Below are 17,092 nucleotides of genomic sequence, written 5' to 3'. Positions count from 1 at the left end.
ACAGCAGGCCCCAAGCCAATTCCTCTGACTTGTGACTGCCTTTCAGGAAGCTTCCCTTCCTCAGTTTCTCTAAATAGGCTGAGGTGGGGTTGCTGCTGACTTTTTCAACAACATATAGCTACTGTTCATAGGCCTGTGTTTTAAAAGACAATCCTGAACTCACCTTCCTGTCTGGGAGGCATACCCGGGGGAGCAGACAGCCTTCTACTTTCTAACAAGCCAGACGAAGTTGGGAGTAAATCCTCCAGTTGACAGACTGGTGCTTCCCGGCTGAGCTCCTGAGGAGATTCTCCAGTAGCTCTGGGTGCCCCTTCCCCAGAGGCCTGGTGGGCTAGCTCCTCTGGCCGAATTCTAAGCGAGGGGGTGGCTCCCGCCAGGCGGGGAAGAGGGTTCTGACCGTCACCTCCTTGGGGCCATCTGTCTATCCGTCTCCGGGAATGCCAGCCTCCTATTCTCTTTCTCCTTTGAAGCCTCTGGTTCGCCTCTTCTCTCTCTTCCTGAGCTACTTCTCTGAGCTTCGGTCTCAGTCCCTCCGTCTCTGGCTTCCTACATCTGTCTCCGCTCCAGGCTTTCCTCTCTCCTTCTCTGCCCCTCCCCCGCGCTGTCATTCACCCCGCTCCTCTCCGCTCACAGCCAATGGAGAGACCCGGCCGAAACTGAGAGGCTAGCTCGCACTGGGCTTTTTCGCCCGGTGATTGATGTCCCAGAGTCAACAGCGAGCGAGCAGCCGGAGAGGGGAAGGAGCAGCCGGAGAGGGGAAGAATACGGCGCCCCCTCTCTCCTTCCCCTCCCCCCTCCCCCCCGCACTTTAGCCCTTCTGCGCACTTCGCCTCCAAGTCTCCACGCAGCCAGGAGCCGCTGCCGCCTCCGCGCCTCCGCGCGCTGTCCCCGAGCCAAGCACAGCGAGTGCCACCGCCCAGGCCCCCCCAGCGGGGCCGGGGTCGGGGGCCAGTATGGAGCACCTGGGTCCGCACCATCTCCACCCGGGCCACGCGGAGCCCATCAGCTTTGGCATCGACCAGATCCTCAACAGCCCAGACCAGGGCGGCTGCATGGGGCCCTCCTCGCGCCTCCAGGACGGAGAATACGGCCTTGGCTGTTTGGTTGGAGGCGCCTACCCTTACGGCGGCGGGGGCCCCACAGCCGGGCCGGGGGCCGGGGGCGCGGGGGCCTATGGTGCTGGAGGCCCGAGTGGCCCCGGTGGCCCGGCGGGCGGCGGCGGCGGCGGCGGCGCCTGCAGCATGGGCCCGCTGGCCGGCTCCTACAACGTGAACATGGCCTTGGCGGGCGGCCCCGGTCCCGGTGGTGGTGGCGGCGGCGGCGGGGGTGGCGGCGGCGGCGGGGGCGCGCTGAGTGCTGCGGGAGTGATCCGAGTGCCTGCGCACAGGCCGCTAGCTGGAACGGTGGCCCACCCTCAATCTCTGGCTACCGGTTTGCCCACCGTGCCCTCCGTGCCTGCCGTGCCGGGCGTCAACAACCTCACCGGCCTCACCTTCCCCTGGATGGAGAGTAACCGCAGATACACAAAGGACAGGTTCACAGGTGAGTCCGGCCCGCGCGCGCCCCGCCTGGCCGCGGCCCCGGCTCTCCTCAACCCTTCCTCCGCCCCGGGGCTCCCCGCAGCCCCTCTGCGCGCCCGGCCGCCCAGTTCCTCGGGGTGCTTCCCCCAAGTTCAGCCGCCCGCTGCCTCTCTCGCGGAATCGACTCCTGGAAGAGTTCTCCCAGCCTGGGCCCCTCTCTGTCTCTCCCACAGGACCCTTGCTCTGAGAAGTTCTCCCTGATCCCCTCTCGGAGTCCCTGGGACGGGTCAGGCGGAGGGAAGGGGTTGTAGCTTCGGGACTACCTTCCGCCGGCATTTGGGGCTCGGGGATCTTGGAGAAAGGGGCGCGATGTGAACAAACTGTTTTTTCCGTCCTGGCAGACGTTGTCTGGCCGAGGCGGCGAACCCCAGAATCAGACTCAAGGGAAACAGGTTCCCCACCTTCCTTCCCCTACGCACACACGCTCACTTCGCGCTTCGAAGTCCAGTGCCCGTCGCGCTGCCCGACCCGGTAGAGGCCGTGAGCCGGAGTTAAGCCTCAGAGCTGGCCGGCCTTTCTTCCCGGACTGCGGGCTCCGACCGGGTCAGTGGCAGCGACTAGGCTGAGCCGCCCGCTTCATTTTCGTTCTGTCCCGGCTCGGCGTCCTCCGCTCTGGGCCCAGCCTCATTTCTTCCGGCGTGAATAATGCACCGGCCAGGCCCGTGATCGATCGGCAGCCGAAAGAACCCCTGGGACGATACCGCACTCGGCGGCGGCCGGCTGCCCTCCTCTCCGCTGCCTGCTCTGCGCCTTGCTTCTGCTCGCCTCGGCTCCCTCCGCTCCTGCTTCCGCTCACACGGCACTGAGCTTTTGCTCCTGCGCGGGTCCTTTTCACGCCGCCTCACTTCCCGCCGCCCCTAGCGTTCCCTGGATGCGAGACTGCTATCTTCCCGCCAGGCCAGGCCCCCAAGTCCGCTGGGAAACAGCCCTGAGTTGAGCCTGGCTTCCCGGCGGGGCCTTAGAGAGAGAGGAAGCAGGAGGCACAGGCGGCTGCCGAGATCGACCACGACGTGGGATTCCCGTGGGGCTCGGGCTCCAGGGCCCAACGGTGGAAGGGGACTAGGTAGTTAAGAGCTAGACCCTGGGCTAGGGTCGTGTTCCAGCCTTGAAATCTTGGCCCAGATTCTGGGTCAGTGGCAAAGAGGGGTGGAGGAAAGCAGAAGATCCATTCAGCTCTGAGCCTCAAGAAGGGCCCCTGTGCCCCAGCCCAAGTCCTCCCAGTCCTGGGGAGGCAGGGCCTAGTGACCCGTCTTACTCCCCCCAGCCAGGCCAGGCTAATCTTAAAGGGCCCTGATGGAGCACCACCACCACCCCCAGCCTGGAACCACTGGGAACCCACTGGTGGAAAGGTACTCCACATAGCCTGCTGAGGGGAGCCACAGCCTGCCCTAAGCTTGCTTCAGCCCTAAAGAAGGCTCTGAAGGAGTTTATTGCTGTCACGTTATGCATCTGCCTCCGTGCCTGTGCTTGTCGTCTGTGTACCAGCTTTTCTGGGTCTATAGATCTCTAATTTGTCCCCTGTTGTATGTGATGTGTCTGTATGTTGGTGTGTGTTGGAGGCCTCAGGTCAGGATCCAGAATTCCTGGCCTTGACCAAGGATGGTCTCTTACTGTTGAGCAGCTTCTCTGAGGCTGGAGGCCTGGGGCTGTGGGGGGAATGCGACCTTTAGCTCGCCTCCGACATGCTCCTCGAAAAGACTGCATCTGGACATATGGGAGCCCAGGGCTAGGGAGGCCTCGGTGGTGGCAGAGGCCGGGGCATCGGCCTGGCGGGCAGCTGGGTGGGGGGCCATTTCAGGCCACAGGCTTGGAGCTGAGGGCTGACAGGAGGACCACAGCCCTGTTTTGGGGGTCTAGCCGCTGGGCTCGCTGACTCGCGGGGTGTCGGGCCTGGGACGACTCCTGACGCTCTGCCGCTTGCCTCTGCCGTCTGTCTGTCTCTCCCGCTCCAGTGGCCCTCTCACCCTTCACTGTAACACGCCGTATAGGTCACCCCTATCAGAATCGGACGCCACCCAAGAAGAAGAAGCCGCGCACGTCCTTCACGCGCCTGCAGATCTGCGAGCTGGAGAAGCGCTTCCACCGCCAGAAGTACCTGGCCTCGGCGGAGCGCGCCGCCCTGGCCAAGGCGCTCAAAATGACCGACGCGCAAGTCAAAACCTGGTTCCAGAACCGGCGGACAAAGTGGAGGTGAGCTGGCGGGGCGTGGGCGGCACAGTCTCTGGCTCCAGGCCTCTCCTGGGGAGTTCACAATCCCTCGATTCTTGCCTTCCGATGCTTCTGGTTCGGAGGAGCAGACCGCTCTGCTAGGCTCTCGGGGAGTGGGAAGCAACTGTGGTCGTTGACCGGATGGGGCTGGAGAGCCCCTGCTGTTTTGCTTTCTGGCTTTCTGGCCGGCAGGCTCAGTGCGGTTGTAGACGCGGCTGGTCTCTGCCACTGCTTGGGGAATACGTCTGGATTTAAGCACAGTCTACGCCGTCCGTGCTTCCGAGATCAGCGAGTCCTGAGGGACTTTTTGTTTGCGCAGACTTACGCGTACAGAGATGCCTCTTCTATCCTGGAGACCGGAGGCAGAATAGCACGCTCCCTGTTTCTGCGCCCCAGCCGGGGCTCCTGCTAGAGCGCCTGGGGCCCCAGACCTCGAGCCTGGGCCCTGCTGTCTCCCTCCTCCCTAGACGCCTGGCCTGGGCTCTGCGGGTCCCCCACCCGGGAAGGGGAAAATCAATCTGCGCCGCCTGTGGCGGGGTTTCCGAGAGTGCCACTGAAAGGGGGATCAATCAGGAGCAGATGGGTGTGTGTGTGTAAGAGAGAAACATTTTCTCTTATCCTTTCACACACCCACAGCTACACTCGTTTTCCCCACAAGCAGGCGCTTTCCCTTTTGCACCCCTGCGTCCTCCCGCACATTTGGCCCGCGTGCTGGGTTCCACACACGCTGGGAGTTTCTTGCTAGCTGAGGTCTCAGGCGGGAGAGCAAGAGAGTCTGAGCGAAGTCCCCGGCGCCGGGCAGGGAGGGCCTGGGCCCGGAGGAAGGAATTGGAGTTTCCTCTTTTTCTGAATGAAGGCGAGGAATCTGCCTGAGATTCCGCCACCGTGGCCACAAAGGAAGCCACTGCCCCGCGAGTCTGCTCCCCCCCTCCCCACATTCCTGCTGCTGGGGAAGGGGTGGAGGACGCAGCTCAGACCTCTGGAAAACTAGGGAGGGAGCAAGGACTGGAGGGGGGGAGGGGGGAACGCATTCGGGTTCCCGAGGCGGATCCTCGAGGCTACGGCCTAGGGGAGGGAGTCAGGCAAACCCTTGGGGTGTGCGCACAGAGAAAAATAGTATAGCAGGCTTAGAGAAACTGATACACAAGGTTGGGGGCAAAGATAAACACCCCACCCAGGGAGAAAATAAAACATAGAGAGAATGGACTTCCCTGGTGCCGAAGAAGTTTTACGAATAATAAAGAAAAGCAATAGATGAATGAAACCTTCATTTTCGTTTCAAACAAATTCCCTTAAATTCTGAGAGAAGGAAGGGGGTGGGGTGAGAGAAAAACCAGAGAAAAAGACACAAAGCCTAAAGGAAGAGAAATAGTTTGAAATTCAGGGAAGAACGGGCAGACAAGAGACAGAAAGAGTGAAAAGGCAAGAAGGGGCAGTGAGAAGAAGGTCGGCGTCCGCTGCTGGGAGAGGCCCTCTCACTGGCTTCGCTCGCCTTCATCGATCGCCTACAAATTGCTTCTGGAGGCCCCGGGGACTCCCATTAGGTCTGTCCACCTTAGAGACAGACGTTTGATCTCAGTTGACGGCGTGGAGGGGAGGCATTAAATGGAATAAGTGAGTCATCGCCTCCCTGGACCGCCTCGGAGGAAGCCAGTCGGTCCGGCGGGAATCCCGGCCGGCACAGGGCTTGGCGCAGGAGGTCGGGAGCCTGGGAGAGGTTCGCAGAGAGAAAGGGGGTGAAGAGGTCCATCATGGCAGCTCACATCCACTGGTCCCTGCCTCTGCCCTGGGCTGATGGGGAGGGTGAGACCGCTCAGACTTGGGAAGGCTCCTGGTCTTCCTCGGGTCTGGAGAGAGGCAAAATGCCATCCCTGCTTGTGCCTTCCAAGGCCAGTGAGGGTGTGGGCCCTGCCTGGAGTCAGAGAGCCCCAACTGCTTGAGCCTAGCGGATCTCCCTACAGCTCCCCCAGAGTACCCGCTATCTACTTTTGTGGTTTCCAGTCTTTGTCGGAGTCAGAACCCTCAAGATAGGGGAGTGTTTTCAAGGGCCCCCAGCTGGAATTGGGGGCCGTGAAGGGGAGCTGCGCTCTCCCAGGCGGTCTCCCGGGAGCGCACCCGAAGCGTGGGTAATGATTTGTCCCCGGTGCAGGCGGCAGACCGCGGAGGAGCGTGAGGCCGAGAGGCAGCAGGCAAACCGCATCCTCCTGCAGCTGCAGCAGGAGGCCTTCCAGAAGAGCCTGGCTCAGCCGCTGCCCGCGGACCCGCTGTGCGTGCACAACTCCTCGCTCTTCGCCCTGCAGAACCTGCAGCCGTGGTCTGACGACTCGACCAAGATCACCAGCGTCACGTCCGTGGCGTCAGCCTGCGAGTGAGCCTGTCTGCTACTCTCTGAGAGACCCGAGACCCGGGCCCAGCCAAGGGATCTCGAGGCCCCCAAGAGCCGGGACTCTCGCTCGCCCTCCGCCGCAGACTGCACGCCTCCGGAGATCGAGGCGCCCCTCCGCATCGGCCAGCGCGCTCGCGCCGACGCCGTTCTCTTTTGGGTGGAAAAGAAGAAGAGAGCGTGCAGGAAAGGGACGCGCCGCCGTCTCCCAGATGCCTATGCGGTCCCGCGCCTGCTGGAACTGTTCAGAGTCTTCCGTTTGCGTCTATTTTATTTTATTCTGATTTTTAACGTGGGACTGAGAGAGGCAGAAGAGGTGGTGGAAGAAGAGCTGGTGGGGTCCCTAGAGGACAGCATGAGCAGTCATTTGAACTTGCCCTGGGGAGACACCCCCTCTCTGTTCTTCACTCCCCATAGTAGCCGGCCCACACAGACTGATTTCACTGACCCTCCTAGTGTCTCCCCACAGTCACGCACAGGGGCCCTATGGCAGAGTGTCTTGCACACACAGGATCATAGCCTTCACCCCCTTGGCCCTTACGATCAGGGGTGGCCCAGATTCATTCTGAACAGCATGGCACTTCTCACAAATACAAGGCCACAGTCACATTGTGACACACTATCGCACACACAACAGCCACAACAGTGTCACTTGGCCTGCCAGACCCCTATCACACACCCTAGCCGCACCCAGGTACGCACAGGCAGGTTTCCACACAAAAAGCCTATTTCTCCAGATCCTGTTTGTGGGGGGGGGGTTAAGTTATGCACTTATAAGGTGTTTTCTGTGTAACCTTTTTATAAAGTGCTTGTGTAATTTATGTGAAAAAAAAATAATAAAACCCTCTGAATCCGGAATCAAGGCTGCCTGCTCCTTGCTGAGCCCAGCACCTTGCAGCTACTTGGGTCTGGTGTGAGCTGGTACAGCCAGGGCAACCCCTCGTACTTAAGTTTGAAGGACATCTTGGGGTCAGGACCTGTCAGATTCTGGAGAGAGGAAAAAAGGAGAAGGAGAAATGAAGAGAAGGTAGCACTGAGAAAAGTTGGGAGAGCCAGTGTCTCCTGGGACAGTTTGTGCTCAAGATTTGTCTTTGGGAGTGAGAGTTATGTGTGTGCACTGTGTGTTTGTGATGGTGTGGGCAATGAGGATGTTATACTGACAATGAATGTTTGTATAAGAAGTGTTCAAGTGTGTAATTTTGTATGCAGTTGTGTATGCTTATTTTGCTGAAGTTGTGAATCGAAACTACCATTATATATACAGACTTGTATTGGTATGTGTGTGATCATGTGTAAATGTGGCTTTTTGGGTAGTTACATAATCACCCACCAACATCCGTGATTGTTAGTGAATCAGGTGCTTATATTTGTGAGCGTACATATTAGTTTCTCATTATGAATCTATTTTTGTGTTAAATGTATGAATGTTTATGGTTGTATATCATCTATAACTGTATGTATGTAATCATGTGTTAGAGGTGTATTTCATTGTATGAGTGATATTTGTCTGGGATTGTATATAATTGGGGGATTGAATTAATGGGGAGTATGGATCATTGTGGATGACATGTCCCTGCGGTGAGTATGCATGGTGCTGTGTGAGTGGGTATAATTGTACACTGCTGGGGTACATGATGGGGGGTGTGTGCAGATCCATTGTAGGGGTATATACATCTGCTAGGAGTTTGGGGTTCTAGGACCTTACCTAGCAAGCTGCAGAGATTGCAGCCTTCTATGAATAATTGGACCAGAATCTTCTGTGGTGCTTGAAGCAAGACTTCGTAGCTCCCAGACTAGCCTGGCCTAGGAGGGATCTGAAAAATTGACTTCCCGGGGACCTTCAGGGAGTCCCCAGACCACTCTAGCTGGGACAGCAACCACAGTACACCACATTCGCTGTAACATTTAGTCCCCCACCTACCAGACCAATGTCAGGATATACAAAACTGACTTAAGCCTGCTTTTCTGGAAGAAACTAGGTGGTAGAGGCTTTGGGAAACATGCCATCCTGGGGTAGTGGAGTGGGGACATAGGGGGCTCTTTCTTTAGAGTGAAGAGTGAGAGAAGTTTGTGACTAAAAACTGGAAGAGAGTAGGGTGTGGGGCTTGTTCACGTATGCAGAACTGTGTGCACCCAGCCTGGGGTTGAGGGCAGGAGAGTTACAGAAACCATCAGAGCCCTCATCCTGGCCTAGACTGACCTCTTGGCTCTGCCATAATCACAGGACAAAGCACAGCAACCTCCAACCCAAGGAGGCCCAGGAGGAAATTTGGCTGAGTGGGGAAGGGGCACTGCTTGTCCATTCCTATCTGTGCTCCTCTTGGAGCAGGATCTGGGCAGGAGAGGAGGATTCTGAGTCCAAAGGACTTCCAAGGTGGAGGGGCTACCCCAACCTCAGACCCACCGGGTGACCAGGCCAGACCTTGACAGTGTGTGGGTCAAGGGGAGAAAGTTCTGGTCTCAAAGTCAGGTCTGCAGTGGGACTCCTGCCTGTGCCCACGGCAGCATCCAGTACTGGGCCAAGCGAAATCAAAATCCGGAAATGGCCTCCTGGAACCACAGAATTCTGCTCCTCCTACCTAGGTAGGTCTGGCTCTCCCTCCCCTCCTGCCTGGACTGGAGCTGCCCAGCCCAAACCATTTTCATTTGGTGCGGTCTCTCCTCCATTTGCGTCTTTAAGAGGCACCTTCAGTGCCTGCCGGTTGCTGTATTCCAGGGAAACTGGGGCCTTCCTCCCACCTCCTGACTCCTGGGACCCTTCAGGCTGGGTGCCCGGGGGCTCCTGGATATTTTCTGGCAACAGACTGTATAGCCAGGCAGGAACGGGGAGTGGCTGTTCGGCTCAAACTCAACCCCCAAACAGGCTCCGCGAACCCCGACTCTTCACCAGCACTCCCTCACCCCTGCTCTAGCGAGACAAAGCAGGCAAAATCAGACATAACACACCTCCTCCCCCAAATACCTCCTACGTCCCCCGGTCTTCGCCAACAGCTGGGGTCACACTCAAAACGGCGCGGGGCCAGGCCCCTCAGCCCCTCTGCTCTCGGACCCTGTCCAGCTTATTCGGGCCTCTTGGAGAACTGGGCTTTCGCACGCCGGAATCCTGGGAGCCCATCGCGGGAGGCCACCCGACTCCCCTCCCCTCCCCGCTGCGGCTCCCGCTTGCCTGTTTCCGGGGCTCCCAGGCCGCCCCGGTCGCGCGCACTCTCCCGGGGCCCCTCCCACGCTCTCGGGACCCTGGGCGAGGCATCCCAGGGGTGGGGGCACACTCCCCGGGGTACTGGGGCCCTAGGCGCTGAAGGACGGCGCACTACTCCCCTCTCTCGGTCGGGAATTCGTTGGCACCGAATCTCGGTGAATCCCGCGTCGGCCGAGGGCCGCGGCGAGCACAGGCCGGGATGGCGGCGGGGCCCGCACACCCCGTCGTCCCGAGGGGACGCGGGCTGGAAGGGAAGAGGGCTGCCAGGGTCACAATCAGGGCCAACTACCCGCAGCACAGAGAAAGCTCACAACTCTGATCTGCCACCGCTCCTGCAGGCAAGGGTCTGTCTCTGTTCAGAAATAGAAAAGGAACAAATGATCCGAATAATGGTGTGTAGAGATGCGGAGGGAGAAGAGGAATTAACGAACCTGTCTGAGCAGAAAGGGCCACATCCTTCCTTGGCTTGACTGAGCCGACAGCACTGACCAAATTCTGCGGTAAGTGAGACTTGATCACCCCCTCAGTCCTGGCTGACTGGATGGTGGCCTTCTGGGGCCCAGAAACCCAAGCAGGGCTGGGGTCCCAGCGCCCCCATACAGTGACCCCGCCCCCCAGGGGTGGCACACAGAGAATCTGGCCTAACCTGTTAATGATAATAGCGGCTTTGTGTGGCCGGATCCGTGCTTGGGAGCTCTATGAGAACAGTCTGAGCACTGCCTTGTGAAGCCCCCACCACAGTGGCAGGTACGGGGTCTGCACTGGTCCCAGGACTCAGACAGGAGTCCTGTTTGTGGTGTGAGTGACTTGCAGGTGGGCAAGCCGGTTCCAGGTGTATGATACAGTTATGCAGGGATCTCCAGGCTGTGCAGAATTGGAGCAGCTGGGACTCAGAGGACATGCTGCAAGGGGCAGTGGGCTAGAGCTGGAGCCCCAGAGCTGCAGTAAGGGCCCCTCAGGCGAGATGCTGGAGGAAACCGCCCCCTTCTGCTCTGTTTCTCCAATTTTGCTCATGCACACTTGCCCCCCCCACTTGCCCTCTGCCCCCACACACTTGTTCCCCCACACACACACTTGCCCCCCACCACTCCCCACACTTGCCCCCCCCACAGACACTTCCCTGTTACTCTTCCCAGACCCCCACTCAAGAGTCGGACACACGACTGAGTGACTGAACTGAACTGAACTGAACTGAGACCCCCGCTCCTAAGCAGCTTCTCACTCTCCTAGGCCTTCCTAATCAGCTCAGAATTTGGAGCCCAGCAGCCAGGTCACTGGCTGGGTAGCTAAGAGGAGCTGCCCGCACGATTTTCCCGCATCGTTCGAATCCACGGCCGGCCCAGGAAGATCTCTGGAACGGCCCACCTACACTCACTGCTGGATTCCTTATCCTTGGGAGTCTGATAGGAACAGGCTGAGTGAGTGAGAGGTCTGCAGCCAGTTCAGATTTTCCAAGGAGCTCAGAGCAGACTCAGAATATGGTATTTGCAACTGGGGCGTGGGAAGCCAGGGCGGAGGTGCCAGTGGGGAAAGAGGGAGGGAGAGGGGAGGAGAGGGAAGAGGGAGGGAGTGGCGTGGGGGGGTGGTGGTGAGTAGAGCCATTAGTGCCCATGTTGTGTTGAAGGATGGGTACAAAATCACATCCTCTCACCCTTGGCCTGCATTGTTGTGGACAACCTCACATACCAACCTCACATACCTCCTCCAACTACACGACTGGAGTGTGTGATGTTACACAAGGCAAGCTACAGGTATGCTGTTCTACGCGCGTACATACACGCACACACACATATGCACCCATACAGTCTACACTGCTTCCTTCGCAGTTACCCCCACAAGCTCACGCTAAGGGGGTGCCCATCATGCGTCTATCCCGCCAAGGGCCTTCCTCTCCTTTCCCCATCTCTCCTCCCCCAGCCTGGAGGGAGGAGGGTCTAATTCAACTACCGGTCGGTTTGGGGGTGGAGATTGCCCAGGCCTGCGTTTTGGTTTCCAGCCTCGCAGCTCTGGCAACGTGACCCCAGAAGCCTAAAGCTGGGCGTGGGGGCAGCGAGCCGCCCTGGATTCGGCTGAGAACCCTAGCAAGGCCCTGGAGGTCCAGCGGCCGCCGCTGCCTCCACGAAGCCCACAACAAATCTGGCCTCCTTGTATGTGCGAGAAGGTGGGGGTGCGTGGGGAACATGGTGGGGGAGCGATGCCCCCCTTCTGGGTGCCGCTCAATGGGGAGGTTTGGTAGGAGCTGCTCATTTTCCGCCCTGTGGCCCCAGAGCCCATGTATCTTGGGTTCCTACGGGAGGAGTCGCAAGTCCCTAAAGCTGGAGGCCTAGAAGCTGCTGGAGCCGAACACGGGCTTCCCCGAAGAAACGCAGGACAAGTGAGTTCCGGACGCCCTCTAGGGGCCGCGCGGGGAGAGGCGCCTCTAGCCGAGGCTCTGGGAGCTTGTGGTCGTAGGGACCCTGGAGACCTCAGGGGCGGCTGCTACCAGCCCCAGTGGAAACTAATAACAATAATAATAATATTAATAATTAACAATATTGAGCACTTGCTGTGTTCCAGGCACTGCACTAGGTTTTCAAGGTATTAATACATTCTTAACAACCACTCTATGACGTGGGTGGTATTTTAATCCCACTTTATAGACAAGGAAAATTAGTCCAGAGAGGTTAAGAAACTTGGCTAAGGGCACACGACTCCAGCATTCGAACCCAGGGTCTAACTCTGGAACCAGTTTCTTTGGGATGGATGGCGAGTCCCAGGATGTGGTGGATTTGCGGAGGCTTCCTCAAGGAATATCTTGTTTTATGGAGGGAGCTCTTAGCCCAGAAGTCTACTGGGATTTTGCTCCCTTAGAACTTTGGAAAAAATGTTTCCAAGCCACCCCAGTCCACTGGTTCCCTCCAGCTCTGACTGCTCCCCCCTCCAGGATCCCCTCTGCAGCACTGCCAGGACTTGAGACCTTGCCCTCCTCCTTCCCCACACCTAACCCTTTAGGCTTTCCCAGCCAGGGCTTGCCACCTTCCAGGAGCCCTTTGGGATTGGAAGGGGGTTCCATATACTTCCACCCCTCCCTCTTCTGGGTCAGCAGGATAGGGGACACAGGCCAACAGAAAATTAAAAATTGAAGTGAATGCACCACACTTGATTAGAGGAAGAAGTGGAGAACCAGGAAGGTAAATCCTTCCTCTCTTTTCCATCTGCTATGAGCAAAGCCTGTAGCTGGAGGAGGTTGTTCTGGGTTGGAGGATGGGGAAGCATGTTGGGGTGGGTCAGAGAATTAGCAAGGGCTTATGCCCTGACCTTTTAAAGAGTAAAATTCAGTCAGAATATGAAAAGAAAAGAGAGCACTGTCTTCTCTTCTTCCCTGCCTTCTCCAGAGTGGTGGAGAAGGGGGAGAAAGGTAGGTGAGGTGTCCCTGGGAGGCTCTTTTATATACAATATAAGGTGTATTCAAGGCTATGGTTTTTCCAGTAGTCATGTATGGATGTGAGAGTTGGATTATAAAGAAAGCTGAGTGCAGAAGAATTGATGCTTTTGAACTGTGGTGTTGGAGAAGACTCTTGAGAGTCCCTTGGACTGCAAGGAGATCCAACCAGTCCATCCTAAAGGAGATCTCTCCTGGGTGTTCATTGAAAGGACTGATGTTGAAGCTGAAACTCCAATACTTTGGCCACCTGATGCGAAGAGCTGACTCATTTGAAAAGACCCTGATGCTGGGAAAGATTGAAGGCAGGAGGAGAAGGGGATGACAGAGGATGAGATGGTTGGATGGCATCAGTGACTTAATGAACATGAGTTTGGGTAAACTCAGGGAGTTGGTGATGGACAGAGAGACCTGGCATGCTGCGGTTCATGGGTGGCAAAGTCAAACACAACTGAGCGACTGAATTGAACTGAAGGTGTATTCATTTATATATAAATTGCACTTGACAGTCTTAAACTTTCAGGTGTATAAGAAACACTTGGGAACCTTGTTAAAATGTAGATTCTCATTCATTATGTCTGGGGTGGGGCTTGAGAGTCCAGATTTAGAACAAGCTTCCTGTGGTGCTGATGCTACTTCAAGGATCAAGGTACCACCCCTGTATGTCTGAGATCTAATTCTGGGTTCTCAAGGTTACCTATCAAATATGGCCTGCAGTTTTATTTGCCCGAGTATTTTTCCATTTTATTTAAAGAAATTAAGAACACAGACACAACTGACACCCTAAAATTCACTCTCCAGCATGCCACAGGCCTCACCACTCGCTGCTATCTTATGTCCTGCTCCTTCCCTGTTACCTGCATGGGCTCTCTTTTTCCAGTGCACCTGTCCCTCTTTCTAAAATTCTCTTTCACTCCCAGGCACCTGCTGAGGTGACTTGGGACATCAGCCTAGGTTTTGGGCTCTGCTTCCCTGCTCTCTAACCTCGGGCAAGTTAATTAAATTTTAGGAGCCTGCAGTTTCCTTGCCTAAATTATAGGGCCAACCCTTCCCCAGATTACAGAAGGGATTAAGGAGATAGGCAAGTAAAAGCCTTTGGCTCTTAGCTGGTGCTCCAGGAGCGGCGCCGGGAGCCCCCAGGGTGACTTGACCTAGGTTTTCTGTGCACCAGGTGGGGTGGGGCAGTAGAGGGGAGGGTCCTACAAACTGCAGGGGTCTCCTCCCTGCCCCCATCCGCAGATTCTTGATTCCTGGGGTAAAGTCAAGTGGCCGCTCTCCTCCACCGCAGCTTTCCCTACTCAGCGCTTCAAAGGAGGCTTACTGTGTGTTTAGGTGCTGTGCTTCCCGCTCCTCCTGGCAACAAGGAACAGATTAGCGAGTCCTCGTGCTCACAGGCGCCCAACTGTCCGCAGGGCAGATCCTCAGGGTGAGAGCCGGTACGACCCAACGGGACCAGACGGGCAGAGACAGGCTCAGCCCCGGGGGCCGGAGGCTGCTGCGGAGCAATGTCTATCACCGCTTCCACAGACGCACCGCACACCTTCTTCTACGCGTGCTCACAGGCACACACTGCCTTCTTCCTATCTCACTCTCAGGCTGGGTCTCAGAGCAACCAATGCGTCCACAGGGCGGGACGATCCTGTCATACACATTCACTCCAGCAGGATCCTTGGTTAGACAACAGCTGCTGTCCCCAGATCTCACCCTCACGATTGCGTCAGTCTGGGAAACTGTGGGCTTGCAGGCATTCACCCACCTGTTCCCCAGCAGCCACAAGGTCACACCTGACTGCATATAGGCTCGGAGGTGGGTCCCACAGATTCACAGGAAAACATTTAGGAGCTTTTGCAGAATCCTCTCACTAGTTCACTCGCTGTCAGGGGAAAACCAGCTCTTGTGTGTTGGCACATTTTGTTCAGGAGTCCAGCCCATAAGCTCACAGACACAGAGTGGTACCCTTGGACCCATTTCTACCCACAGGCTTCTACTTCTCTCCCTTTGGCACCTCAGGCCTGAAATTGGGGGCTTCCTGGTCAGCACAGGGGAGGCATGGTTGCCCCACTGGGGCGGATTCTGCCGGTTGGTGGGCAGGATGAGTGGGGGAGGATCGTTTATTAACCCCACAGAAGCCCCTGGTCAATGCTGCCTCCTCAGCTACTGTCCTGGGTGCCGGCCTGCCTCTCTGCGCAGGCGCACTGGATCACAAGGCGACTCCAGTCCGGGTTATAGTGCTGATGCACACCAGCCAGCCTCGGTGCTGCGGGGGAGGCTTGTAGTCTAGAGAAAGTGAGGGGTCGGTGGTCCCTCAGAGACTGGATGCTTCTTGATGGGGGTGGGGTAGGGTAGATCGAAGTAGCGGAATCACTGGAAGGCCTGGGGCCTTTGATTGCACCAACTGAGCCAAATACTCAGTTCTAGGGACCCCCCCCACCAGTTCCTGCACCTTCTGCCCAGGGGTGAGTTCCATTCTCCCTTCCACACAGCTTGTCGTGAGATGTCACCGCCAGTTCACCGGAGTTCACAGGACGCCAGTGAGCTCCTGCGCCGGCCTGCGGAGAGCTGTCTTGCGGCGCTCAGGAGCCTGTCCAGGGCATGCGGAAAACTCTGCTTTCGTGCGGACCGCCTCGAGCCTGTGTCCAGGCCAAAAATTCGGCGGAAAGCTCTGTAGGACGATTAGTGAGCGTCCCCTCGCCTCCGTCGAGGCCAGACAGGTAAGGGATGCCAGGTTGGAACTGTAAGAAATGTTAAAAGTGTGAGAAACGGGCTCTCATTTTAAGCCCGGTACGGAGAGGTCCGGGATGAGGGATATAAATAGAGGAGAAGAGGGGCATCTTGTACTTCCGTCCTCCCAAACCGGTCCTCCAGGGTGTCGACGGGCCGGGCGGCAGCGGAGAAAACGCAGCCTGCATCCACCAGCTTGGATCGGATCAGTCGGTAAAGTCAAGCCTCTACCCAGCTCTGAGGTGGATCCCACGGGCCCGGGGATGCGGTCTTGTCCCCACAGGGCTGGGGAACTCGGCAAAGTTGGTCCTTCTTTCAGCAGCGAGTGGCTCCTCTCGGGCAAGTGGACCTGAGAGGCCAGGGAATCCAGCTGCCCGGCGCTGACCTGGGCTGCGGAGGGCGGCCTGAGGGGCGGCAGCCTCGGCCCCGGGTAAAGAAGGGCCTGCCTTTTCTTCTTGCGCTCCAGGAACGTGTGCACCATGCGGCTCCTGGCCTCGGCGAAATCTGCCATCGGCCTCTCCTGTGGACTTCATCCCTTCCTGGGGCCCAAAACCCGGACCTGGGCAGGCAAATGTGCCTCGACTTCTAGGACTCCCAATCCCACCCCCGTCTCCAGACATTGTGGAAAACGCGCGACTGAGCAGAGGCCCTGCCCTGCCCAACCCGGGGGCCGCCCTGGCCGCGGATTCGCTCCTGTGGGTTTCGTCTGGGTAGAGCCTAGAGAAGTGCTCAACTGCCCGGGATCCGCCCAGCGGCAGAACTGGAAACGCTTGAAAACCCGCCGGAGGAACTGGGTACTTCGAATGAGAATTCATCCTGTGGCCAGGAGGAGAGTTGCAGGGTGAGAACCCAGAAAGAAAGGTGCACTTGCTGGTGGCCCTCCGGCACAAATAAGCACCACTGTGCACCTCTTTCTCTCTAGTCCTACCTGCGTCCTGGGTCCTGTGGGGCTCCAGGAGGACCTCAGGATGACATTACTCCACTACAGAGAGATGACAGCCCCAAGAGGCCCCCATGGACTCATCCCCCAATATGTTCTCCCCTCAGTTGGCCTAGCTAGTGGTTTCCAGGAAGGATGAGGGCAAAGGCAAGGCTGATAGAGGAGTTCAGGTACCCCTTATTTTTTGTTGAGGAAAAAGCATCTTGGGCTCCTGTGTTACTGGGCAGCCGCCCTTGTAGCTGTGTTGTGAGGTTCATTACAGTGAACGCAGCTGTTCCTCTTCACATTCCTTGGTGAAAGTGTTAGTTGCTCAGTTGTGTCTGACTCTTTGCAACCCCATGGACTGTAGCCCACCAGGCTCCTCTGCCCATGGGATTTCTAAGGCAAGAATACTGGAATGGGTAGCCATTCCTTTCTCCAGGGGCTCTTCCCCACCCAGGGATTGAATCCAGGTCTCCTGCATCGCAGGAAGATTCTTTACCCTCTGAGCCACCAGGGAAGTCCCACATTCCTTGAAACAGCCAGGAATCCCAGGAAAAAGGAGCTGATCAGCCCTGACTGCTCCTCCCCAGACAACTGAGCCTACACGGCATCTCTGCCTTTATGGCCCTTGGATGAGTCTTTTGGGCCACAGGCCTGG

The 17,092-nt window shown here is 57.4% G+C and overlaps 1 protein-coding gene across 2 annotated transcripts; it reads left to right on the top strand.

Moving 5' to 3' along the window:
• Positions 1-818: 818 nt before the first annotated feature.
• On the top strand, positions 819-7,029 carry TLX1 (T cell leukemia homeobox 1). Of its 2 annotated transcripts, none has more exons than XM_081547940.1 (3): positions 819-1,542; positions 3,533-3,770; positions 5,938-7,029. In XM_081547940.1, exons 1-3 carry the CDS (start codon positions 954-956, stop codon positions 6,158-6,160), a joined length of 1,050 nt encoding a protein of 349 aa, XP_081404066.1. In that variant the 5' UTR covers positions 819-953; the 3' UTR covers positions 6,161-7,029. The 2 variants fall into 2 exon arrangements, with proteins under 2 accessions (XP_081404066.1, XP_081404074.1); XM_081547948.1 differs by having other exon boundaries at positions 954-1,542; positions 3,569-3,770; positions 5,938-6,160.
• Positions 7,030-17,092: the final 10,063 nt, after the last annotated feature.

Source organism: Giraffa tippelskirchi, chromosome 2 (genome assembly GCF_054371585.1).
Source record: "Giraffa tippelskirchi isolate mGirTip1 chromosome 2, T2T-mGirTip1v1.2.pri, whole genome shotgun sequence".
NCBI lineage: Eukaryota > Metazoa > Chordata > Mammalia > Artiodactyla > Giraffidae > Giraffa > Giraffa tippelskirchi.
This window is presented reverse-complemented; position numbering and strand designations above follow the sequence as displayed.